Source organism: Leopardus geoffroyi, chromosome X (assembly GCF_018350155.1).
Source record: "Leopardus geoffroyi isolate Oge1 chromosome X, O.geoffroyi_Oge1_pat1.0, whole genome shotgun sequence".
Taxonomy (NCBI): domain Eukaryota; kingdom Metazoa; phylum Chordata; class Mammalia; order Carnivora; family Felidae; genus Leopardus; species Leopardus geoffroyi.
Window position 1 is genome coordinate 99489204 of NC_059343.1, and position 27819 is coordinate 99517022.

General features: G+C 48.2%; 1 protein-coding gene across 2 annotated transcripts in view; it reads right to left on the bottom strand.

Annotated features, from left to right (window-relative positions):
* Positions 1-27343, bottom strand: part of TMEM255A (transmembrane protein 255A) — a 57207-nt gene extending 29864 nt beyond the window's left edge. Inside the window, exons 1-6 of one of the 2 annotated variants that reach the window (XM_045470921.1) lie at positions 27050-27343; positions 20283-20425; positions 9878-9940; positions 7433-7522; positions 1532-1600; positions 173-244 (exon numbers count right to left, since the gene is read on the bottom strand). In XM_045470921.1, coding sequence (XP_045326877.1) covers positions 173-244; positions 1532-1600; positions 7433-7522; positions 9878-9940; positions 20283-20425; positions 27050-27107 — 495 coding nt within the window. In that variant the 5' untranslated portion in view covers positions 27108-27343. The remainder of the gene's footprint in view (positions 1-172; positions 245-1531; positions 1601-7432; positions 7523-9877; positions 9941-20282; positions 20426-27049) is intronic. The other variant, XM_045470922.1, reaches the window with a different exon arrangement.
* Between the last annotated feature and the right edge of the window lie 476 nt (positions 27344-27819).

Sequence of the window (27819 nt, forward strand, 5' to 3'; positions counted from 1 at the left end):
GGAGATGCAGAGGAGGAAGGACTGATGGAAGGACAGGCGGAAGAACAAATGACAGCAGGAAATGAAAGTAGGTGGGGAAGGGGAATGGCGGGGGGGGGGGGACAAGGGGCGGGGGATCAGATGGGGAGGAAGACAGAAAGGCTGTCACATGCACTTTGAAGTACAATAGTACCTCTCTAGCTGCCTGGGTAAGGTTCCTCAGAACCCTCGCGGAAGGAGAATTTTTGGTTGAGGAACTTATGACCTTATATAGGAAAAATAGGGTTAGGGGGACCAGGGTTACAAGTGAACCTATGGAAGTCATTAATATTTTTACAGTCACCAAGTTAACACAAGAAAGCGATCGCCACGAAATCAGAACAGCAATGACATTTCACACATCTCGAGTTTGCAAAACATGTAAAAGATCCATTTCCATTTACCGTCTTCTGTTGGGAAGAAATATTCCAGATTCTCGTCCTTTATGGATGCAAGGAAGTGCTTGTGAATGTGTTTCACTGTGTTATAGAGAATATTTGTAGTAAACAGGCGCTTTTTCTATATCGGGTCCTCCATCCAAATGCTCACTGCCTTTCTGATAAGCTGTTGGCACGTGAACGTTTCTACTCCTCCCTTTGAACCCATGGGTAGTTAGAAAAACAGTAAATTTGGGATTGGGTGCAAAGTAGGGGGAGAAGTGAAAGGCAGAGCCACAATAAAAATATCTGCCCTGATGCGTTGGGAGGAGGGCTATTGCCCCGCCTAACTCCAAGGGCACCATTCGCATTGTATTTTATGTCGAATGGTAGTTTCATATCAAAGGAATCTCTGGGCTGGGGGGCAATTATTGTGCACACACACAAACAGGCAGTGGGGTTGCGTTAATTTCTGAAAGTGGCCCGGAGTCGTGCTTCACCTCACTGCCCGCTGCCTCTAGTTCCGCGCAAGGCGGCATGGAACACGAGGAGAGCTGCATAGGGCAAGCGAGAGAAGTCGTCGTGCATTAGCAGACTGGCCTCTTGGGGTGTCATGAGAGGGGCCAGGCCCACAGTCCAGGCCTTCTCAGAGCCTTAGAGTGGACCGGGCTTCTCGATTACCCTCGTTTGGCTTCCTGACCCCTCCTGCGTGTGAGACCCAGGCTCTGCCTCCCTGGTCCAGGCCCAGTGCTCTGGTGAGGCTCCTGCTTTCCCTCCAGCTGGGCACCGAGTCCGGGCGACCAAACCGCCATCCACAGAGCTGGGGGAGTGGCCTGCCCTGTGGCCTCTGTACTCATCTGTCCCTCTTGGGATCAAAGCCACACACGGAGAGGCTGCCTGCTGGGGTCAGAGGGGCAGCCTGTGGCCACAGAGCAAAGTAAATCTGATTAGGCCTCTTGAGGCTCCAACCTATGACCGTGGCCTCATTAGCACTGTGCTCTGACCCACTGAACAAATCAGCTACAGACACCTAACAGCAAGCCTTGGGCCCGTGAAAAGGAGTACAAGGAAGGGGGTTTCAGGCAGAACGGAAGACTTTCCCCAAAAGTAAGACATGCAGCCTCATTCTGGCTCACCTCCTCAGCCTCCTTCTGGGATGTCTTGGGGACATAGTGGCACCGGTTAGCATAGAGTGGTTTCAGATCCTGGAAAGGGAAACACCAAACCAAAGAAGTGTTGGTTTTGGAAAATAAAGCAGCAAGTGCTCTGATGGGTAATAAAAGATTTGAACACACACACGCACACACACGCACACACACAGACACACACGCACACACACAGACACACAGACACACATGCACACACACAGACACACACACACACACACACACACACACACACACGAGTAGGCAGTGGGTTGGATTAATTTCTGAAAGCGGCCCCTCTATGGACCCTGAGAATCTGAGGATTAGATTAAGATGTTCTAATAACTGCTTTCTGTTGGGCCACTTGGTTAATGAGAAATTTGGAAACTGACTAAGAAATGGGTTTCTTGAAATTTCCTGTCTGGTTTTCTTTTATTTCCAGTCTTTGTCTTCTTCCAAAGAGTCTCCAGGGAACATTCTCACAACACCATACTCTCAAAAGGAGGGAGCCCAACTCCATCAATGAGTTCTCATCATCACCTGAGGACAGGACACGGGCTGGCTGACATGTGCTCCCTGCTGTCATTGCCACAGCTTTTCCAGAAGGAAGAGCTCAGGAAGCAAGCCCCAGGGGGCTGAACAGCTACTGAGACTACTGTAGATTTCTGTAAAAAATTTTTTTTAATGTTTATTTATTTTTGAGAGAGACAGAGGCAGAATGTGAGTGGGTTAGGGGCAGAGAGAGAGGGAGACACAGAATCCGAAGCAGGCTCCAGGCTCTGGGCTGTCAGCACAGACAGGTCTGCTCAAACTCGCAGACCGTGAGATCGTGACCTGAGCCGAAGTCGGACACGCAACCGACTGAGCCACCCAGGTGGCCCTCTTTAAAAAATTCTTTAAGTTGATTTATTTTGAGAGAGACAGAGAGAACATGAGTGGGGGAGGAGCAGAGAGAGAGGGAGACAGAGAATCCCATGCAGGGCCCTGCACTGTCAACACAGAGCCTGATGCAGGGCTCGAACTCACAAAACCATGCGATCATGACCTGAGCTGAAACCGAGAGCTGGACACTTAGCCAACTGAGCCACCCGGGTGTCCTGAAACTGCTGTAGAGTTTAACTCAACTACACTATGAGCCGTTTTCACTCAACTACACAGATACTAAGGATACTAGGTAAAGACAGTGAACTCCAAACACACAGCTAAAGCCCAGAAAACTAACATGGGGCTCAAGGGCAGCTGGTTTACCCTCCTGGCTTGGCCAGCTTCCTGCTGAGGGAACTCCCAGGCACGGGGGTTGGGGTAGAGCAGACAGGCACCATCCAGGGCTGCCTGGAAACTTGCAGGCAGGGGATGCTGTTCACTTCTGGGGTGATGCTAAACATCTCCTGAGTGGTGGCGGAGCTCTGGCCAAAAGCAGGTTAGGACGGGACAAGAAGTTCATGCAAACTGACCTGGGGGGGGGGTGGCCAAGCACCTTCCCTCCTGCCCCCACTTGCCATTTTCAAATCCCAGTGGCTGCTTTTCCCACGGATGATTTAACATCTCCTGATCCTGACACCCCAGCGCCTCCTGCCTCCCAGCCCCATCGAGCACCTAAGACTTCCCATCAGCTGCTTCTACAGGGACCTCTTGTTTGTTCACTGTCCTGAAAGTACATTGCCCTGTTGGCTGAGGCTGGAGTTAGGGGGGAAAGGAGCGAGGGTTCTCATGTTCACACGCAGCAGGGTTTATTTTCCGTGTTTGCACAATAGCAGAGACCACTATTATCTTGTGGAAAGGGAGGCTTGATACGCTGGTCACAGCCCTCCCGACCTCCTGGTTCTGCAAAAAGCATTCAGCCGCCAACTGCCCCAGATGAAGACAGACGTGTGTGACGGTTGCCTCTTTGCTGCCTCTGGCTGCTATTGTGCATTGAGACCCCGGAGAAGGAATAAGCCCTGGCAACTGGGAGGTAGGAAAAAGTCACTTCGTGAGGGCTCGGTGACCTTTCAAATCCGAAGGGCTTCCGACTCTGGAGCGAAGAGATGGAAATGGACATTGCTTTATGTTGAGTGCCTACTCTGTGCCAGGCCCAGTTTGCACCCATTACTTCATATCACACTCAGGTTGAGCCTGAGAGGTAGGTTACTCTTCCATCCATTTGGAAGAGGGGGAAACTGTTCCAAGAAGGCAAAATGACCTTCCCAGATGGTTAAAGGCCATGTTGGGGGCGGGGAAGGAAAGAACTAGGAGACGAGAGAGAAGGAAGAAGACATATTTAGAGGGGCGTGTAAGAAGGTAGGTCTTGAGAGGTAGCTCACACATTCCCAAGCCAAAGGACAGGGCAAGATAGTGCTGAGAGATTTCAACAACAGGAAAGGCTGGCTTTAGGGGCACCTGGCTGGCCCAGAGGAACACGTGACTCTTGATCTCAAGGTTGTGACTTCGAGCCCCACGTTGGGTGTAGAGATGACTTAAATATAAAATCTTTTAAAAAATTCATTGTTTATAAAAAGAAAGCCTGGCTTTAGCCCACCCACGCAGTGCTAGGATCCAAAAGGGCCTTTCGTTAAACTGGCCAATGGATATTGCCATACATTAACAAAGCCTCCTTTCTCAAAACTCTCTGGGTGTCAGTGAGGGCTGGCAGATGTCTTAGGACAGGTGCAGCGTAAGCAGAAAGGTTTTCTAAAAGATTCATCCAGCCTTAACCCAAATCCACGAATCAAACACTTTGCTGCAGGCCACTAACTGTAGGAAGTACAGAGGGCCTGGAGTCAGAGACACGTAGGTGGTCGTTAGAGGAAACTTCCAGTAAGTGTAACTTGGATTTTTCTCCATTGCCTTTGACAGAGGCCAGTGCTCAAAAACATTTAGGAGTGTCAAGGAAATGCAAATCAAAACCACACTGAGATACCACTTGATTCCCACTGGGATGGTTAGTGGGATACTAAAATTAAAAAGTCAGATCATAAGAGTCGGCAAGGATGCAGAGAAATTGGAACTCCCCTACATACACTTCTGGTGGGAATGGAAAATGGTGCGGCTCTTTTCGGAAACTGTCCAGTAGGTCCTCAAAAGGGTAAATGTGGTTACCATATAGCCAGGCAATTCCACTCCTAGGTATATACCCAAGGAAAACAAAAACATATGGCCACATGGTACATGCATGTTTAGAGCAGCATTATTAATAAAAGCCACAAGCTGGAAACAACCCAAATGCCCATCGGCCACTGAATGGACAAACAACATGTGGTATATCCATACGGTGGAATATTATTAGGCCATGAAAAGCTATGAAGCACTGATACATGCTACGACATGGGTGAGCCCTGAGGATAGCACACTAAGTGAAAGAAGTCAGGTCGCAAAAGACCATGATATTCTATGATTCCATTAATATGAATGGTTAATTAGCATAGGGAAATCTATCAAGAAAAAAACAAGTAGACTAGTAGCTGCCTAGGGCTGAGGCGACTAGGGGTAAAGGGAGGTGAGAGTCAAGAGCATGGGGCTTCTTTTGGGGGATGATGAAAATCCTCTAAAATTGATGTGGTGGTGGTTTCCACGTAACAGTGAGGATACTGAAAACCACTGAATTGTACACTTTAAGTGGATGAATTATATAGGATGTGAACTACATCTCAATAAAACTGTTAAAAAAAAACACACTAGGAGTGGGAGGAGGAGGGAAAAAGAGGAAGCCATTTTAGCTCATGATGCCATCAAAATCTACTGCAGGCTTCTTGGCCACTAGGCCTCTGTTACCATGGAGACTGCCTCAGAGTGAATACTGCTTGTCAAATGGGGATAATAATGCTTGCCCTACATATCTCACAGGATTGCTGTGGGTCTCCAATGAGACAATAGATGTGAAGGCACATTTAAAAGCTAAATACGCTACACAAAAACAAGGCATTATTGTTATTAAGATGGCTCCTGTTGAATACCAATAGCACGCTACACACAGCCACACAACTGGGTGCTTACTCAGAGGGTCATATGCAAAAATGATAAGGATTGCTAAGTTAGGGTGGTGGGCTTGTGGATGTTACAAGTTCCCCATGTATCACTGGCCTTTTTAAGAAGAAAAAGATGAAGAAGATGGCTGTTCTCATCTAAAATCAGAAGGGGTGGGTCTGGGCCTACATTTAAATTCTCGGCCCAGAAAGAAAATCGGGTAAAGACCCTTTCTCTCTCACCCCTTACTCTGCCCTCTGCCCTCTGCCCTCTGCCCAGAAATCCTCTCCTGAGACACCAATTCGGAGACTGCTTGTGGGGAAGCACCAACCACATGAGTCCCTCCAATCTTGGCAAATGATGGACTGACTCTTACTCCTGAGAGGAGGGTCCAAGAGCAAGTTGGAATTGAAATAATAATGTCACAGATCATCCTTCCCCAGATCCAACCATACCCATGAGGCTCCCTCAACATGACCTGCACTATTAGCCAGTGACTGAAATGGAATAAAGTGCCATTGATCCACAGAAGATTCTGGTAATACAATTTTGCTCCAATTCAGTTGTTTTGGAAAGCAAAACAGTTCCAACTAGTTCACGAGGTGTTTTCATTCTCCCTGCTGATTCAGTAGGAATGAAAGGAGTACTTGTGTTGGTTGTGGGGGCCCAGTAAGTTGCTGTGGCTCGCTTTTGATGTGGGTTTGTGGGCTGGATCAGGGCTATGTTACAGCCTCCCTGGGACCTAGGCACCTTTTGCTTTTGTGGGTCCATCTCCCTGTTAAAAAATATTGAAAATTATATTTATTTTTTTTAAAGGTTTATTTTGAGAGAGAGAGCGCTAGTGGGGGAAGGGCAGAGAAAGAGGGAGAGAGAGAATCCCAAGAAGGCCCTGCACTGTCAGCATGGAGCCCGACACGGGGGTCAAGCTCACAAACTGTGAGATCATGACCTGAGCTGAATCAAGAGTCAAATGCTTAACTGACTGAGCCACCCAGGCGCCCCTTCTTTATTTTAATTATATCTAATGACTGCATTGGTATAAAGACAAATATATTTATATTATATGGGAAAACTTTTTCTTGACCTAAAAGCTTATCATGTTTCTACAGATTTGAAAAGAAATGCTAATATTTTACTGAAAGCCTGAAAGTCCTATGGGCCACAGGTGTTGTGCCTATTGTGCCTGATGGAGAAGTCAGCCCTAGCAGAATAGTCTGGAACACTATGGAATGGAAAGTACTGAAAGAGGGGCGAGGGCTCCTGTAGACAGCCACACAGGAATGCCCTGAATCCCAGGCTTCCTCAAACAAGAGCACAGGTCCGGGTTTCAGGAGTAAAATGGCCTTTCTCAAGGTGCAGCTTCTCCAGAGGAGGAAGGATTTGGCACCCACACTCCAGGACTGGGCTCTGAGTGGAGGCTTCTAGTTCCGGGGCCTTCTCTGGAGCCCAATCGTATCACTAAACGCCAACCATAGTTGTAGGGACAGCAAAGTTCAGGTATCTGAGAAAAGGTGACTCTGTCCTCATGGTCTGTTCTTGTGGCTGCTGAAGCCTCCAAGGCTCTCAAGTCATCGGCCTCCCTGCTCTTCCCTGCCTCCTCGCTCCCAACATCACCTCCGAGTCATTCCCCCGGCCCCAAAGCCCTTCCCTCTGCCTTTCCAAATCTCAGTTACGTGTCAAAGGTTTAGCTCCCACCACCATGGGGAAGCCTGTCCTGGCCACTGGAGTCCAGGATAAACCGCTCTGGTACTTAGAGTTTATACCCCCGGCTCAGCCCCTGTTCTCTAGATGACCATGTGTCCCGTGGTGTCCTCAACTGTCGGCAACCTGAGACACGGATCTTGTTTTCTCCCTCTTCTGTACCCCTCACAGCACTCGGCACACATCTCAGCACACACTCAACTTTGCTGTATCGTACAATGGCTTGAACCCAGGACTGAAAGTACTCACAATGTGTCTCGCAGCAAAGACCCCGTCGACGATGGCACAACAGAAGGCCGCAATCACCCCAAAGCTGATAAAGACGATGGAGGCCACCAGCTGCGAGGGTGAGGGGGAAACAAAAGTGTCTGTTAGCCTTCCACTCTTGCTGCTTCTGGAGACTATATGGTCCCCAAGAGAATGCCAGCCAATGCAGAACTCTGGCCGGCCACCCCATGAGGGTGCTTTCTTCAATCATCCAGGATGAGTGGGAGCCGAGGGAGACAGGGAAGGGGCCACTGAAGCACGTTCCCCATGTTCAGGGCAAGCTAAGAAACTCATTCAGTGAGTCTGTCAGCACCAAATGAACATCCAGCCTATTGTCCAAGGAGGAACACGTGTGGCTCTTCCAGGCTCAGACTCAGAAAGATGTCAGACCTTTGACATCATGTGGTCCAACCCCCTATTTTATTTACTGGTGGATTGGAGGCTCAAGGAGGGGAAGTGGTGTGCCCGGGGTCACCATCCGGTCTGGTGCCCACCAACTCCTAGTCCAGTGTTCTTCTCAACCCCTCGCAGTGGGCACTGATGAAGACAGGGATGGTTCTGAGGCCCCACACAACCCTACATGGCCTTCTGCATTGTTGAAGAAAGAACAGTCAACTTAGTAAGATGTAAATACCAAAGACAAATACCAAAGTAAATACCAAAGACATTTGACAAGGGTTGAAGTCTCTGGAACTGATCAACTAACTCTGCGTAATATATACAAAAAGTTTTCTTTTTTCTTTTTAGTATTTATTTATTTTTTCTTAAAAATTTTTCAAATGCTTATTTCTTTTTGAGAGAGGGAGAGACAGAGTGCGAGCGGGGGAGGGGCAGGGAGAGAGAGGGAGACACAGAATCCGAAGTGGGCTCCAGGCTCCGGGCCGTCAGCACACAGCCCGACCCAAGGCTTGAATTCACAAATCTGGAGAGCATGACCTGAGCCAAAGTCGGACGCTGAACCGACTGAGCCACCCAGGCACCCCCCAAAATTTTTAAGTAAGAAAATGTTTGCTTGAACCAGACCGCCCTATACTCAACATGTTATATGATGAGCATATATGCATATGTATATGCATATATATGTATATGAGTGTATATATAAATGTTATATCATGTTATATGATCATGTTAAATGACAAGTTTTCCTAATAATTCGTCTTCCACTACAAGGGTGATACTACAACCCAATGCGGGGGAAGGTGCTTACAGGGGCAAGGGCAGGCGCTGCCTAAGCCTACCGTCTGCCCGTGTTGACCCTCAGAACTAGATGGAATCAGTGTTTTGCTTTCTTCAGGTGTTTGGGGGCAAAGAGGGGGGGAAATAGCATGGCATTAAACTGCTCTCCCGGGCAAAATCAAATCAAAGTCAAGGCCACCCTAAGGTTCTCCCTCCTCTACGGGCCAGGAGGAAATACTCATCCCCTTCAGGAGTTGTTCAGAAGCCTCTCCCCATAAATCTCATTTCACAGAGCTACAGAGAATTGGTAAATAATGGATGAACGATGTCATGAAATTGGCATTATCAGCTATGCTATGATCAGCTCTACAATTAAAACTCTCCCGTTATTTTGAATAATGTAAGTCCCAAGTGCAAACACAACTGGCAGGGGAGGCGGGGAGTCCAGGTGAAATGGAAGAAGAGAACTATGAGCTCTCCCTTGAGGGCGATTCATATGAGAACATATGGTTAGAGTTCTCTGTCCCTGGAGCTGTGACGTTATCTGATTAAACTTGCTGTTAAATAGACCCCATTATCAAAGTCTAGATGCCACAGAGGCTTGTACTGGGGGAGCCTAATCAGTCCACCATCTGACCACTCACCAGGCATCTTGATTTACAAGCCAATAAAACTACAATATGCTTGCAATTCGGTCCATACCAGGAAACCCAACAGCTTGCCCTTGTGGCCCCTGTTAGGACATAGAACTTTCTAAGTTTTACCTCCTGTTACATGTTCCTTCTTCCTTTGAACATTACAACACACTTAGCTTTGAAGTATGAGTCGTGGGAATACTTTAGGTTGGCTTCATAATTTTGTCTTTTGTGTGCCCCAAGTGTGACTTGTCCTCTTGATCTAAGTCTCCTAGATTGTAATACCCTAAAAGGCAGGAGCCCTCTGCAAAAACCTTCCCCAAAGGTTATGCATCTGAGAGGCAGGTGGAGAGCAAAGGGCAAGATCCAGAATATTCTATCTCTTTCACTTAAGGAGACCGACTAGGGCACTGAGGGAGCATCGGGCAAGATGAGAACAAGTCCCATACCACAGGGTCACTTTCGAACAAGTTCCCTGGAGGCTGAGGAGAAAAGGCAAAGGAGCAGTTACTTTTGTGGCCCAATGTGGGCAACCTTAAGAAGTGTGTTATTTAATTCATAAATATATTCAGCTTTTTCAGACAAAGAGTGTAATTCTATAGCGATGCAGACTTACCATCTGCCGTTTGTTCTCGACAAGGTTTGATCCGATGATTCCAAGGAACGATCCAAAGCCGAGCTGCAAAGCAAGATGGCAAACATAGCATGTGGGAAGGTGGCCAGCCTGGCCACACGATCGTTGCAGCTCCTGGATATGATTCAGGACAACGGAAAAGAACTGGGGTATAGATGCTAAAGCCACATGCAATTGTTACACAGATACAAGGTGTTCAATAAAAGTGCTTCCCCCACTATTTGCAAATTTTTTCCTCATAGAAATAAATCATACCTAAAAGCTACGAGTAAAGGTCAACCAGAGCGTTTCAGAGCCTGCCTATCTCAATGTCAATATCCATTACCTAGCGCGTGACTGGTGAGTCAGTAAGAGATATGTAACGGTGAAAAGCACACATTATATTCTGATCTGAATCTTTTTTTTTTTTTTTTGAAAAGAGGCCTTCTACTCTAATGCATGGATTACAAAATGAAGATTTGAAATAGCAATTTTCGATGCATCCGGCACACTAATCAAACCCAGGAAGTACTTTAGAAATCAGCAAGCACCTTAACCTAGACTTAAAAAAAAACCAACCCTATTTTTTGAAAGCTTGTATTTGTGGCTGACCCACTGCAATTTATGTTAGCATTTATTCACCTCTTCTTCCATCTCTGCTTCATTTATGGACAGAAAGCATTCATCAGAGGGTGAACAGAAATGGCAGCGTAAAACCCTGCGAAACAATTTCCCTGTCTAAGTGGATAGGATGATGGCTCAGTGTAGCGGGTCCCACTTTCCTCTCACTTCTGCCATTAGCGGACTGAGGTGGCCCGTCTCAGCTGAACACGATCACTAACGAAGGCTGCCGATAGGGGTAAAAACGGAAGAAGTAAAGAGTGGTGAGCATGGGCCAATAAATCTTAACACAAGCTCAGCAATGTAGTTGCGAGTCTCTTAACCTCACTAATGGTCCCAGTTTCCATCTGCAGCCTTACCATGGCTAACAGGGGCATCTATTTCAGTCTGAGGCCCCCCCAAGCCTTACACCTGTGGTTGGAAATCTAATGGGCTGGAGGGTGAGGCAGGAATGTGGTGGGCTGCCTGGGGGGGGGGGGGGGGGCTGGGTCGCTGTCTCAGAAACCCAAGGATGAAACAGAATGAAGGGAAGGAATGAATACAAGTTTCCAAGGACTCATTCTTCAGGGCCACTCAGCCAGCAACCCCTCTTGGGAAATAGAAGCCGAAGTGTATGAAGAGTATATCATGTGCCATCCAAGACTCTACTGCGAACATCCTCACTCAACAGGTAAACTATGCCCATCTCCCACCTGTTCTTATTTATTTGTTTGTTTGTTTGTTTAGAGAGGGAGAGAGTGGGGGAGAGGCAGAGAGAGAAACTCTCAAGCAGGCTCCTCATGGTCAGCACAGAGCCCAATGCGGGGCTGGATCTCACAAACCACCGTGAGATCATGACCTGAGCCGAAATCAAGAGTTGGACGCTTAACTGACTGAGCCACCCAGGCGCCCCAACACCTGCTCTTAGTTTAAATGTAATTGAAATGTGTTGTTTTATACAGTATACTGATTAAAACCTGGTTCTCACACCAGCCTGGCTTCCTGCCCCAGCTCTTCCACCTTTGTTTGTGGGATCTTGAACAAACTGATTGGCTTCTCTAAACCTCAGTCTCCGAATCTGGAAAATGGGGACTAGAGTGGTGGCTATCTCGTAGGGCTTTTGCAAGCACAAACCAGGATGATATATTGAAAGAACTTAGCACAGTGCTTGGCACACAGTAAGTACTCAGGAAATATTAATTATTGTTCTAGTGGTTATTACCATTAAAAACTTTTTTTAATGTTTATTTATTTTTGAGAAAGAGAGAGAGACAGAGCACGAGCCAGGGAGGGAGAGAGAGGGAGACCTGGAATCCCAAGCAGGCTCCAGGCTCTGAGCTATCAGCACAGAGCCCAACACGGGGCTCCATCTCACGAGCTGTGAGATCATGACCTGAGTCGAAGTTGGACGCTTAACTGACTGAGCCACCCAGGCGCCCCTGATTAGTATCATTTTTGAAGACATTTAGTTTCTGAGCAACTCTAACCCAATTTGAGCTGGAAAATCTTATCATTGCTTGCTGTATTTCATAACACAGCTTCATGTTTTCTCTTATCCACACCTGCAATATATTCCACAGCTTTTATTTTTTAGGAAGAATTCCATGAATAGTTTGTGTTCATGGCACTCTGGACCACTTGTGGAGACTGTGAGAAAATCAGAGGCAGTCTCTTACATGGAAAATAAGTCCTTTGAGCAGCTTATCAGTTTCCACAGATATGTCTCCTGGACCCCAACAGCAGTCTTGACCTTCAGACAGGAAGCAAAAAACCTCGTCATTCCTGGCACTCTCAAATAACTCTGATGGTAGTGGCCAGGAAGAGGTGGGCTGAAGCCTTATGGAATTGACTGGAAAGACAAGGCACTTGGGACCGAAGTCCCAGGTTAGACAGTTACTTTATCCAGTTCCCTCCTTTTCTTTCCATTCCATTCTAATCCACTCCGATTCATTCAACTTTCCAATATTCACTAAGCACTTGTGCCAGAAAAACAGGATGTGGTCCCTGCCCTCCAGGGGCTCCTAGTCCAGTGAAGGAGAGACAAACTGTGGGTTAAGGACCGCAGGCAACATATAAACATAGTGCTACAGGAGAAGAGAATCATTCATTTTGTATTATATCCTTGGCTCTGCTATTTGTAAACTATGTGACCTTGGGCTAGTCCCTTAACCACTCTGTGCTTCAGGTACCTCACTTATAAAATGCAAACCATGATGGTAACTACCACACAGGGCTGCTGTGAGGATTGAATGAGATAAAGTATGTAGTGTGACTTCTACTAGGTATATACCCAAAGAAAACAAAAACACTAATTCAAAAAGATACATGCACCCCTCCATTTATTGCAGCATTATTTACAATAGCCGAGATATGGAGGCAATCTAAGTGTCCCCTGATAGACGAAGAGATAAGGGAAGATGTGGTATGTATACGCAGCCATAAAAGGGTGAGATCTTGCCATTTGTGACAACCTGGACGGACCTGGAGGGTGTTATGCTAAGTGAAGTAAGTCAGAGAGAGACAGATACCATATGATTTCATCATATGCAAAATCTGAAAAACAGAACACATGAATAAACACACAAAAAGCAGGGTCAGACCTATAGATACAGAAAACAAACTGATGGTTCCCAGAGGGAAGGGGGGGGGTGTGGAGGATGAGCAAAATAGGTGCAGGGGAGTGAGAGACACAGGCTTCCAGTTATGGAATGAATAAATCATGGGAACAAAATGCACAGCATAGGGAATACAGTCAGTAATATTATAATAACGTTGTACGGTGACAGATGGTAGCTATCCTCGTGGTGAGCACAGCACAATGGTTGAATCACTATGTCATACACCTGAAACTAGCCCAGCATTGTGTCAACTATACTCAAATAAAAGAAAACCTTTTTTAACAAAGTACGTGGTGTGACTTGCAGGATGCTTGCAGGTAGGATGCTAAATAAATGTTAAGTCTAAGATTTCACACAGGAGGAGACATTTTAACATGGGGTCAAAGATAGGTAGAGATCACCAGGCAGGGAACTACTGTCTTTTGAGTCATGCTGGAAGAATTCACTCACCTGGATGACAGGCTGATGAACTCACCAGTGTTGCAAAAACTACCGTACATTTGAAAAGCATTTTAACTTAAAGCAACATGTGCCCTCCAGTTTGGTCACAGTAACGCTATGGAGTTCGGTGGAGCTGATACGATTCCCATTTGATAGATAGGAAAATGGTGGCTTAGAGAATTGTATGGACTCATCCCCTCTTATAGCAAGTTACTGACAGGGCCAGGAGTCCACAGGTGCCCTGACCAACAGCTGGTGTTCTTTCAGCCACACTGTGCTGCATTTGTGGTGTGTCAGTAGAATAGGGACTTTCGTCACTTCCCCTCCCTCTCCAGGAAAGAGGTTCCCTGCAAGGATGGAGTGAAAAATCCTATCTGAGGAAGAGCTGAGGGATTGAAAATAAAAAGGGGAAAATCAACAGAATTTCCTGAAAGTGGGCAGCTACTTCTAATCGACTGTTTACTCTCCTGAGACCCCAGAAAGGTAAGCTCTTTGGCTATCCCTCGAGAACTGCAGGGAATCATGGCAAGTGTAGGCCTTTGGACCTACATCTTGATTCCCCATTACCTGAATAAATAACCAATTTGCTTTGATTTGGCTGCCCTCCACTCGTTGAAGGAAAACACAAATCGTTAGACATCAAAGTCAGATTTAACGGCTCTTTTTGGACTGGGCCGATTCCCATTCACTGCACCGAGGCTCAGAAGGATTAGTCATTCAATACATGTTAATTGGACATTACTCTGTGGCAGGCACCGTGCTATATCTGTGATTTGGAGGCCAGAAGTAGGGGCGGGGGGATATGATACTACAACCAATGAGACTCACCCTCAAGGAGCTATAATTAGGTAAACTGGTCCACAATTCCTTCCCATAATCCTGAAATCCACAAAGCTCTTAAAAACGAAAGGTTGTTTTTTTTCGTAACTAACTTGGTGGCAAAACCTTGAACTGATGTGAGATTATTTTACAATCTTTATCCACTTAGTATAAAAACTCAGTTTATTAGAGGAATATGAAAGTGCTTGATTATGGGGTTTTTCTCAACCCCCCTGGGATGTTAGATAATATAATATATGCACTGTATTATCCTTCTAAAATAAAAAAGAAATCTAGGGGCACCTGGATGGCTCAGTCCATTGAGCATCTGACTTCGGCTCAGGTCATGATCTCACGGTTCATGGGTTCGAGCCCCACATCGGGCTCGCTGCTGTCAGCCTGTCAGTGCAAGGCCTACTTCGGATCCTCTGTCCCCCTCTCTCTGCCCCTCCCTCACTTGTGCTCTCCATCGCCAAAAAATAAATATTAAAAAAAGAGGGGCGCCTGGGTGGCTCAGTCGGCTGAGCATCCGACTTCAGCTCAGGTCACGATCTCTCAGTCTGTGAGTTCGAGCCCCGCGTAGGGCTCTGTGCTGACGGCTCAGAGCCTGGAGCCTGCTTCGGATTCTGTCTCCCCCCCCCCCACCCCTCCCCTGCTCACGCTCTGTGTCTCTCTGTCTCTCAATAATAAATAAACGTTAAAATTTTTTTTAAAAATATTTAAAAAAAGAAAGAAAGAAATCTAAATTCTCCAACACATCTGGCCCAAGGATTCAGATAAGGGATCGGGGACCTGTAAAAACAAAACTAAATGAGAATATGGCCCTACAGATGCCATAAAGCAGGATGTATTTTCCAGGAACCATGAGTAGGAGAAATCTATGGTAGGGAGTTCAAAGATGGCAGACGCCACTGTGGACCCCCGCGGTTGAAAAATGTCCTGCCTTGGGGCGCCTGGGTGGCGCAGTCGGTTAAGCATCCGACTTCAGCCAGGTCACGATCTCGCAGTCCGTGAGTTCGAGCCCCGCGTCGGGCTCTGGGCTGATGGCTCAGAGCCTGGAGCCTGTTTCCGATTCTGTGTCTCCCTCTCTCTCTGCCCCTCCCCCGTTCATGCTCTGTCTCTCTCTGTCCCAAAAATAAATAAACGTTGAAAAAAAAAATGTCCTGCCTTGTCTTTAAGTTGGGATAGAACAGAGCATTTGGATAAACAGAAAGGAAACGCAGGGAGGACATTCCAGACCGGGGGAACAATGAAAATGACAGCAGCAAGGCAGAAAAATCCAAGTTGCGTTCAGGGCCATGAACTGACAGTTTTGGCAAAAGAGGGGGGAACGGGAGACCAGACCAAAGGCATCTTTGGAGTGCTGTGAATGACAAAACTAAGGAGGGAACAGGGAGCCAATGAAGGTTAGAACTTTACGGCATTACAAGTCTTACTTAGCAAATCCAGATTCAAGACCCATCTTTGAAATGTACCTTAGGGGTAGGAACTTTATTTTAGAATGATTTTATATTTTTGAGACATTTTGAACAAGAGGTGGACAAATTTCTCCCTAATTCACAATAAACTACAAACTTCCACCATCCAGAGCTCAGTATGTTTCCTTAGCATGCTTTAGTCTAAACTTTGTTGGATTTATCAAGAGTCTTTACATGTGAAGCTGAAGCCACATCTGCCTAAAGAAAGTTTCTGGGCCATTATTTTGAATGATCCCTGCTGTCTGTTTCCTACTATCCCACAGTAACTCTGATATAATTTTTCCATTAACTCACACACACACACCCCCACCTTGTGAACGGGGCTGAAACTCCTATTTTTTTTCTCCTAAAGAAAACCCAGGCTGGCATGGGTCTTAGCAGTACAACAACTGGGGAGAGGGTACAAGAATGAAAGATTTCCATGCTGATCAGGTGGCCAACCCCATCTTGTGGGTTGCTTGGGAAACACATTTAAAGGCTTCATTCTCCCGGATCGAAGGTTAAAGTGTTACAGACAAGGAGCGCGCTCTCTCCCCTGCCCTTTTCAGCTTTATACAACAAGTGAGCCTCTTGCCTTTTTTAGGCCTCCGGTGTAAAAAGCTCACTGAACTCTTCTGGAATGGAATGTCTGGAACATTCGTGGATAGTAAAAATCCTAAACCAGTTTGTCTTTCTTCATCGGTTTTAAGTTTTTAAAAAAAATTGCGCAGTTCCGCTTGGACAGATTAGCACCTTTAAAGATGCATACATGCATGTGTGTCTTAGGATGCTGGTACCACATTCTAGCTCAGATCAAGTAGCTCATGACCTATTATAATGCACCTTGCTATACAAAATGAATATGCCCCAGAAAAGTTTCATGTGAGTTTGAACTGTACAAATGTAATTATATTTTAAAATGCCCGAGTCTCTATATTTAAGTGAGTTGTATGTATAATAAGCCTTCTTTTAATGTAATAACTGCTCCCTAATTTGTCTGTTTTGAAATTTTGAATTCTCATTTATTGTTAAAGCATTTAACCAGCAGAGCTAACCCCAAAACATCAGAGTTCCAAGTAGCCTGAAATTTTTCACATTGCTATACACTGATCATTTCTATTCAGAGTGACCAATTTGCCAGTATGGAATCTTAAAATGCCTGGGTTTAATGCTGAGCATATTTTATTTATTGGGTTTTAGTCCTCCAAGTGGTTGCCAGTTCATTTGAATTAGGCTCCCCTGGGGTATTTAGTAAAATGCAGATTCAATTTGTATTACTTTTCCAATCAAAATTAGCTCATCAAAAGGAAATTCAGGTTCCTGGGCCATACCGAACCTACCAAACCAGAATCTCTGGGGGTAGGGACCTGAGGTCTGCATTTCCCACAGCTTCATCTGGTCATTCTTCTGCACACCAAAGTAGGGAAACCACTGGCTTAGAGTTTATACAGTACCTACCTCTCTAATAACCAAACGGGTCAATGAGCGAAAGCATCCCACTCCCGGATAAATCTGGATTGTCAGGCACACGCTGTTTCAGAGGCCTGAGTCGTCACTGTATTTGTTACAACATGATTTGACCTCTAAACCCAAATGGATTTTTCTGCCTTTCAATCTGCAATCTTCCCCATTCACTTTCTATAATTAAAACCCATTTAAAATTTTTTTTTCAACGTTTATTTATTTTTGGGACAGAGAGAGACAGAGCATGAACGGGGGAGGGGCAGAGAGAGAGGGAGACACAGAATCAGAAACAGGCTCCAGGCTCTGAGCCATCAGCCCAGAGGCTGACGCGGGGCTCGAACTCACAGACTGCGAGATCGTGACCTGGCTGAAGTCGGACGCTTAACCGACTGAGCCACCCAGGCGCCCCTAAAACCCATTTTAAAGAAACAAATCTACAGGAACTCTAAGAGCACATTTTTAAAGGGTAAACCATGGGGCACACTGTCTGTTAGGGATGGTTCTCCTCTTAACATTTCCATATTAGCTTTTAGTGAAACACACACACACACACACACACACACACACACACACACACAGAGGCACGCACCCCTTCAACTTCCCAAGCTTGCTGAACATCAGGTACTCGAATACCAACAATCATGCGCCCTCCTTCCTTTGTTAATGCATTCCAACCTAGCCACCCACAGGCAGCTATTCTACAGAGCAGGTTCATAGCCACTGTTCTAGAATAGGAGTTCCTACTCTTAAATGGCAGGGAAAATACCTTTTCCTCACCCATGGGGAGTCTGACTCTTGGCTTTGAGCATCTGTTCATCCGTCAGAAATATTTTACAAAACGCAGCTACCTGAAGCACACAAAGTCACACAGACCCTATAAATTGCTTTTCCAAGCCACCAAAATGCAATCTTACCTCCCCCTTCCTCCTCGCCCCCCTCGCTTGTGCTTAAAAATAAAACCCAATTCTGCTGACAACTGGTTTTCTTGCCTCACCACAGGAAGTGGACCGGGCGAGTTCTCACATCACACATTTAACAGAGGGCACCAAACGGGTGTCTGTGGGACACCTGCCCTTGGCTGGAGGGAGCCCTGCCTGCCCAAGAGCGGCGAAGGAACTTCCCAGGCAGCCTGTGGGAGGTGGGAGGCACGTCTGGCGCCAGCCAGCTAGGGCTATTGAGGAGGCTGACTGTGGAATCCGTGGCCTAGGCAACCCTCGTCAGGCTTGGTCACTCGCAGCAGCTTGGGCTTGTCAAAGACATCCATCTTTAATCCTTTCCTCTCCCTTGACTTCTCTCTCCAACCCCACCTCTTCAAAAAAAGAAAAAAGAAAAACAACAACAACACAAACACATCTGACCTCTTTGCTGTACTAACTGTACATAAAAGAACCATCCTAAACTTCCAAACTTCCTCCTTGTTCTCTACAATCACTTACAATTGACAAGTTATATAATTGATGGTGAAAATATGACCCTACCTCTAGGGTTAGGCTTTTGGGATCAGCAGCCGTGTGTGTGTCGATCCAAATGAGGCTCATGTTTGTTTTTGTTTCTCTTTCCTCTTCTTTTCCCCAGATTTATTGAAGTATAAATGACAAAAGAAATTGTATCTGTGTCACGTATACGACACAATGATTTGCTATAAAATGAGGCTTTGTATGTCAAGAGTTCAGTGGTTTCCAGAGCGGATCCCACGCACCCTGGTGATGGATACAGCAATCCACTGATGTACACTAAGAAACTATTCGAACTCTTATTTCCTATTTATTGTTTATCTAAACTAGTAAGAGAAATTAAGCGGTACAAATATTCAATAAACAGACTGTCACTGGCGCCCTCCCCCGGTGTGAATGTCAGATAACAAGGTCAGCCCGTCTTGCAGGGAGGAAAAGGCAAGATCCCAGCAGCAACCAGTTGATGGCGGGGCTTTTGACGTGTGCCCGGATTGCGTTATCTAGCTTTAACTAAACTGGTCCCTATCAAATGGACAGGTGGTTTGGAAAGGCTCCTGTTGAGAAACCGCAAATTGAAGATGACCCTAATAATGTAAGGAAGCAGAAGCGAGCCACAAGAAAATGGCACAGTTGACACTTGTCTCGGGATGAGCTTTTTGTCAGCTACGCAGTGGGATCGACATTAAAAAAACAATGACGCCACGCTGTATGGTGACAGACGGCAGCTACGCTTGCGGTGAGCACAGCATAACATGGAGAGATGTGGACTCACCATGTCGTACACCAGAAAGTAGTGTGATATTGTGTGTTGACTCTACCCCAATTTGAAAATTTCCAAAAATGATGCCCGCGGTACCCTAATTGTACCTGATAAGTCAGCCAAAACTGTTCAAAATGATCTAGCGGGCTACTGGAAATAAGGATTCATAGCCACTACCTTTAATGACCGACTTCATGCGAAGTGTATGTCATTCTTTGAAGTTAGCATGAGGATAATAAAAGTTATTTCTTTTGAATCTAATTCTTGAATTTCCATGTCTGTATGTTTTAGGAACATGTATGAAACCTGTAAATGGATAAATATACCTATCTTAGAAGTAAATGTTCCACATGTGTTTCCTGAGAGGAATGCAGGCTCACTTTGGAGGTCAGCGCTGACGGTCAGAGTGTCAAGCCGTCGTCAGGTTTCAGGTAGGGTCAGGTGACGCCTGTTATACGTGGGAAAGCAGGTGCCCAGAGAGAAAGGGACCTTAGCCTAAAGCTAACCCTGCTGGTTGGTGACACCTCGTAGACCAGAAAACCACGGGCCTAAAGGGCAAGGTGACTTGCTCAGCAGCACACTGCTAATTAGGAACACAGCTGGGATTCCTCTGACTCTCAGTCCAGTGCTCTTCTTAACGGGCCCAGAGTTTCCTCTCTGTACACATACAGAGAAATATACAGGAGGAAACCTGAGCAAACACTGGAAACTCAGACAGTCAAAAACCCTCCGAGTAGAACCCGAAAGACCGCAGCCAGCAAGCCCCTGAGACCTACCTAGGCCTTTTATACTTACAATAACTCCCGGGTAATAACCTCCGACGGTCACATTCTGGGTCCTGGTGGTTGCGGCAAGGCCCACCGTGAGAATCAACACCGACACAATAAGCAGAGTCACGGTGACATAGATGGAGTTTCGTTTCCTTCGATTGAAGGCTCCTGAAAGCACACAGAGAAACTGAAGTGGTTCATTTTGGCCGGAGAAGGGCACGGACTTAAAGGGAAAAATCACTGGGAAGGTCTTCCTTTCCTACCCCAACTGGTAGCTGGGGTTATCTCTGGGGAGGGGAATTATGGGGAAGGGATGGAGCTTCCGGTATTTTGCAATCATCAGGTGCCACGTTTACAAGAAGAAAAAAAAATATATATATATGTATGTGTATATATATATATATATATATGTACACACATATATATATATATATATATATATATCCGGTTTGAAAATGAACAGACGGCATCTTAGCAGTTACATTAAAAAAAACCCCACAACAAATTTTGTGCTTTTGCCATTCCATGAAAGATGTGTCGTACCCACTTAGTAGAGTGTTTTTTAAGGCCAAATTACAAGGCCTATGATAAATGGGAAGTGTACGCATGGAGGCATTAAATGAAAATATTTTAAAGCCAAAATGCAACTAAGAAGGGTTATTTTTTATAAGCCGGAGATATGAAATTTCATTTTCAGTGTAAATATCACAACCAAGCCAGGTACTGGGATTCTTTTTTTCACTTATTTCTGACATTTGCCACCTCGCGTATAAACTTTAAAATGGTGTGCTGGCAAGATTTGTCACATAACAAATGTGTGTAATAAAGTAAGTGTTGGGAGGCCATTAGTCCACAAAGATATGTATCGGGGGAGGTAGATGGGGAAGATTATAACTTACACACATTTAGGCCTATGTGAGGGTGACATAAATATTATAAATGACAAGAAACCCGTTCTCCTACTCAGTGCTTATCAGACACGATAGCGCAAACCAATATTTTTTTTTTCCCGAAAACAGGCTTATTAAGTCAGATAGACAAATGGTATCGAGACTCGCTTTTGAATATAATTTTTTTGGAAAAGAATCGAGCACTGCTCTGCGCGCCGCCGTTGTTTCCCCAGCGAGGGGAAGGGACTCCCCACGGGGACCACCGGGGATGAGTTCTCACCTCTGCGTCCCGGGAAACCAAGCGAGTGGGGGGAATGGTAGGGGCGTCCAGTTCTCTAGTGAGACGGATGAAGCGGCGGGGAGCCTTACGATGGGGGTCACCCACCCATGTGGCTTGGCTGGCGTTTAGGGGCCCAAAGAGGCCCCCAGAAGCCGCTCCCAGGACCCCACCGTCCCGGGAGGCCTCACTTCGGCCTCAGGGCAGCAGCCGCCTCTGAAGCCGCCCAGACCGCACCACTGGGAGGGAGAGGAGCGGGGACGAAGGACGAGGGAGGGAGGCGAGACAAGCGGCGAGACCCCGAGGCCAGGAGGGCAGAGGGCAGGGCTGCGGCCGGGCCCGCGCAGCCCCCAGCAGATCCGCCCTCCCGGGTGGACGGAGCGCGCCACCCCGGGTTCGCTCCACCGTCCATCTTGTCTTCCCCGGGGCCGTCCCCGCCGAGGGCTCCAAGGGAGGTGGGAGGGGCCGGCGGTCTCCCCTGACGTCAGCCTGGAAAGTGAGCGACGTGACTCATCAGGGTCATTTCTAATGCGATCCCGCTCTAAGACACATTGCAATGTAGAAGGGGCTGGAGCGCTTGTAGGCACCCCGATCTCGCCCTGGGAGGCGAGGCAGGGAGACTTGGGAGATGAAGGCTCCTCTCCAGTGGGGCCCGAGTCCAGCCTCCACGGGGAAGAGCATAAAGGACCACTGGGGACACCTGTGACATCAGGGCCCTTCGTGAGAGAGGGCTATTTGGGATGCAAATGGCGGGCTGACTGGTGGAAACACCGAGAGCAGAGCTGCGGACTGCGGGGGGTGGGGGGGGATGAGGGGGGCAGGATTTATTTTCTGTTCGCCCGGAGGTTAGTTAGCCTCCGTCTGGATCTCGAGGGGTTCCTTTAAATGAGTGTCTAAACCAGGGTCCTTGAGTCTGTTGATAGATGCTTCCCGGTGAACAGAGGGACTCTAACATAAACTTACCTACCTCGCCTTCCATTCTGTCTGCCTCCTTGTCGCTCACCCCATCTGAGCCCTCCCCTGCCTCAAATTAGCAAAACGCAGTGAGGAAACATCTGGAGCCGCCAGGGGTATCTTTGTGACGCACGAAAAGTGTCTCAACACCTCACACAGAAAACATATAACTTTAGAGACTAAATTGAGGGAGTGTGTGTATGGTCTTTCTAATTTTTTTGGCATCACTCGCCTGCCCACTCCTTCCCTGCCAAGTGGCTTTAAATCCTATTCACAGGAGCCAGGTCAGAAAAGTGACTCAGCAAACCACATGGTGTCATTTGAAAATCTATTTTTTTTTTTTCTCCTGCTTGAGAACCTGAATTGAAAATCCAGTCGGTTGAGAAACCCAGGCAAAGATTCTACAGATTTCCAGGGGCCTTGCCTCCAAATAGGATTTGTTTTGAAAAGTCCCATGAAAACTCTCTCATCACTAGGTTGAATATCTATTCTCTGTCCCCCCCCACCCTCCCCCAAGTCACTCCCTACTTTACACTATAAGGACTATAATTGTGGAAGATGAAATTATTTCTAGCTGTACTTGGGGAGTTGACCATCATAAGGAACTGCGGGGTGAATGCTTTTGAAAAGTGAAGAGTCACCTCTCCATTTATCTTTAGTGTCAATTTGACTTAAAAGTCACATCTGCTTAGAGCAGATGAACGTTCTCTGAACACGTGGTCCAGGCTACTAAAGGTAAACTGTTTCCGTTTAGGACATATTCCTGGTGGTTGTTTCATTTTAGAAGGAAGCCCTATTCTTATTAGGGTACAGTTTTGGGGCCTGCCCTAGATGTTCCCGCGAACACAGGAACATCTGATTCCGACTTTGCTTAGTTAATCAACATATCAAAAAACTTCGGATACCAGGAGGTACTTAAATAAAGCAGGAGGTACCAGAAAACAGTGCCTATCGTAGTGGTTGATACTTAGAGAGCAGTCAATACTTGTTGAATAAACCAGAGGCAACATATCAGAATGTCTTCCCTTCTAATCAAAAAGGCATGCGGGGAATTGTGTGAATAAATATAAGCTGTGTTCATAGGATTGATTTTTTAAATTAGGGTATACCTGACGGGTCCCCAGAACTAAAAGCCTCTGGTCAACTAATGTCACAAAACCCCAATGTCTCTCACTAGCCCGACGACTTGGCACCCAGTAGATTTCTGTTTAAACAACGACAACCACCCCTGCAACCAAGAGCAGTGGGAGAGTCTGAAATCCCGTCATGGGCATTGCCTGCCCCCCTTCCGCCCCCAGCAGCTTCCCTGCAGAGCTACTGCGGCCCTCCCTCTCTGCAGTGCCCCACCTCCACCCCAGATTCGTGACGACCAGGATACTCAGCTCTGGAAGCGCCCAATTATTTGCTGCCTCCACCCTTCCAGATACAGCCTGGTTTCCCCCCTGGTCAGATCCCCCACCTGCACTGCGGTCTTTGAATCTGAGTCCCTCCCTTCCCCTAAAACCTGCTCAAAACTAACCTCCTCCAAAAGTTTTCTTACCAAGCTCACTCTATTCTAATCGCTCATTATTTCATGTCCCTGAATTCCTGTATACCTTACTCAATACATATATCAATGGAAAATTGATTACCCTTGTAAATTGGGGGTCTGGCACACAAGTCATATGATAAATCCAGGTCCAAGATTGTGTATATGACAGGAACGAAGATGTGGGTTGCCAGAAGGTGGGATGATTGTGTCTGTTTACTCCTGTTTTACCTGTACGAGCTCTTGATGACCCCCTTGATTATAGGGTGTGTAATCGCTATCCGCGTGCAGCAAGGACAGGGGCCCAGTAGTCTGTCCTATACACCATGTTGTTGACGACTGGCTAATTTGGAGGGCTCATCTTTTGAACCGGTTAGGATTTGCTTACCTGAGTCAGCTTTGCCACACAGGGAGGGTCCCAGGAAGTCCCAGCCTTGCACATCGGTGGAAACAGGTGCCTGCCCACGCAAGAGCCTCAAGGCCGCCAATCTCCCAAACATTTTCTTAAGGGTGCTGATATCCTGCGTGCTCCCCCCCCCCGCCCCCACCCCGCCTCTGGCAGTTCTTTGATCAGAGAGGTCCCAGGTCACTGGTGAATTACAAATGTGTTATTTGGGAGAGGAGTGCCCGCTGTAGTAGAGGTGCCTTAGCGCCTGGGGGCGGTGTTGCCAAAAGGGAGAAGGGGGTTTGCTGGAAGGGGATGCAGGGGCGCTGGAGTCAAATTACCGTCTTCATATTGCCAAGCGCCTGCTCTGCTCCAAGCCTTGTACTAACCGTTCATTCCCAGGCAGCCAGCAAACGTAGATGCAGGCACCGTGGTGCAGGGTGTGTCTTAAATTTTACTGTTTGGGCTGCAGTTGTGTCTTGCCTGCAGAGGGAATCCCCTCAGAAATGCTGCCCCTTGGGGGCTGAAACACAACCCCCCCACTTCCACCCCCCCACCCCCCATGCAAGGGAAGGTGGCGTTGCCAGAGCTGAGTTAAGTGGGAGTAGCTCCTAAATAGCCTAGACGCTGATTCAGGCCTGGGTTGTGCGGGACCCGAGCCAGGGAACTCCGGGGAGACTCCCCTGTCCAAACTGGAAATCCAGGGTTACCACTCGACTCAGGAATTTGCTAGTGCCCTGGGTCTGCAGACTTTACAAAGCGGGATGCGTGGAGCAGGCTCGCGCGTCTATGAGGGATCTAGGATTCTTTTCCCCGCAGTGTAGAGTCTGGGCTGGGAGAAGCCCACTCAGCTTCTTGTTGCGCAGACCTTTCGGGAAACGCCAAGATTGGCTGAGGGCCCCCGGGAGCCCAAGAAAGAACTCTCTTCATCTTGTTTCCCAGCCCACAGAGCCATGTGCCAAGTAGCAACGTTTTAAGCCCCGGGCCCCTAACCTGCCCACTCCCCCACTGGCAGACGGCCAGACGCGGGGGCGGGCTTTGCAGGTGGTTGTGGCCCACTGCGGGAATGGGCGCTGCGGGCCCTCGCACTCTTCCACCCGGCCCTCCCTGGCGCAACAGTCTGGCGTCGGGGAGCCAGGGGCTGCGCTGGCGCCACAGCTGGCCAAGGTGAGGAGTGCATTCTGTGTGCCTGTGTGCGCGTGCGTGTGTGTGTGTGTGTGTGTGCGCGCGTGTGCGCGCGCGCGCGCGCGCGCGTGTGTGTGTGTGTGTGTGTGTCGTGTTAGAAAGACAGCTGGGGGAAGTCTGGTACTGCTGGGTTCTGGATTCGGACCCAAGTCCTTGGCCTCATTTGGACCACGTTGCAAATGACTACACCCTTAAAAATAAAAAAGAGCAAATTCTCATACTGCATATGCAAAACCATTGAAAATACGAATCTTCTCACCATCTAGGAGATGACACTTTCTGGGGTCCCTCCGGTGAACGAATTCTGTGGAGACCGGGCCTTCTGCAGGCAGTAAGGAGCTCACACAGGGGGTTCAACCCTCTCCCCGCCCCCTCCTTTTGAGATGTTCCCGCAAATTCATCGAAGACCTGAGCAGATTGGATGGCAGGAATTCGGGACGGAGGAAATTTGCAGAATGTAAAGTATGTTGGCAAGAGATAATTCGATTATGTTAAAGTGTACCCGAGGCGAATTTTAAGATTAGGTGGGATCATGGTTTGACAATCTCCTCCCGTTCTCCTGGGCTCCAAATTAATTTCTCCGCCCAGTGAAATCATAGGGCTTGGGAAGGTGCCTAACAGCTGAGGGGGACTGGGTTTGTGTTTTGTTTGTAACTACCAAAAAGCAGCTTCGAGGGGCAGCCAAGTTGGTGCCTGATTTGATGAGCTGTCCCCCAGGTTTGATGAGGAAAAGTGTTGAACCAAATCAGGCTAGTGGGTCTCCCCCCCCTCCACTCCACCCCGAGAGGGAAAGCGCTACTTCAGAAGATGCGCGGGCTCGCGCTCGCTCTTTCTTTCTCGCGCTCTCACTCGTCTCTCCCCCCCCCCCCAACCTCTTTTTTCACACTCACGCACATTCCGTGCATTTGGAGCAGAACAGGAATCAAATTCAAGGAATGTTGATCCTGCCGCTGCAGACTGCAGGGCTGGGCTGTCTTGAGTGATTCCTTAGGAATTCCCCTCCCGCGAACCCCCCTCCTCCCCCCCCCGCCCATCCCCCAGGGTTGCGCAAACCCCCCCACCAGCGAGGTGCAAGTCTGCCCCCACCACCACCACTGCAGCTCTGAATTTCTGGGCAGCTTCGACAGAGTTGGGAGGGGGCGAGGACTCTGCTTCTCCTAATTGTCGTTAGTCGTGAGCTCTTAGAAGTGACGGGGACTTTGCAAAGAGGGAGCGTCGAACGGAAAGCGAGGGCGCAGGTTGCAGGGAAGTGTTTGGATCTCCAGACAGCTGGAATTTACCACCAGCTGCAAGTCTGTCGGCGCCCGCACACAAACACGCACACACCCGCACTCCGGGGCAAGGATACTCCGACGCAAGCTTGGCGCTCCAGTCTCCGCGCGTCGCCCCCGCCCCCGCTGGGCCGCTCCCCTGGGGCTCTGGTCGGCGACCCAGACGCAGGGGAGCTCGGACCCCCTACCTGGCCCCGCTTCCCGCTCCCCGGCTCTCGGGGGCGGCCGGGGCGCTTGTGGTCCAGAGGGCAGCGCACTCACCCCAAGCTGCCGCCGCCCCTAGGAAGGGCGGCTGGACTTACCCATGGAATCGGGCAGGGACATGTCGCTGGACCGCTGCTGAGTCAGGGACTGATGCATGGTGAAAGCTGCCCTGTGGCCCCGGCCCCCGAAGCTGCTTCACGCGCCCCCGGCTCAGGGCGCCCCGCAGAGCATCCTACTCCGCGGCTGCCGCTCCCCGTCCCTCCAGAGAGCAGAGAGAGACTGCCTCTGGTTGCGAGCTGCAGCCCAAGTGCCGCCTCCCCCTCCCTTCCCCTCTTCTCCCTCCCTCCTCTTCTGCCTCCCTCTGCTCCGGGAGGCAGCAGCATTGGCGGTCCGAGCGGCGGCGTGCGCTTGCGCAAGACCCCCCCACCCCTCCCCCTCGGCCCCCCCATCCTAGTTATCCACCTCCCAGCCTCCCAAGCCAGACAGGGAGCCGTTTTAGCCCCTTGGGGCCAGGGCTGCGCAGAGAAAGAGGGGGAGGCTACAGCCTGGGGCCAACCGGCCTTCTCTGTAGTTTGGAGAGAGGGTCTTGGGCAAGCATCCTGTTCTAGGATTTATAACTGGGGAGGGGGCAGAGTCATAGGTTCAGGGCTGATGAATACACACACACACACACACACACACACACACATTCACGCGCGCGCGCGCACACACACACACACACACACACACACACATTTGTGCAGGTTTGGTCTTAGTGCTTCCAGAATGACATAATGGAGCTGGAGATGATCCAGAGAAGGGCCACTCTACAATCAAGGGGATGGGGGAGGGTAGAGGGGGCTGCCATATGAAGATAGATTAAACAAAC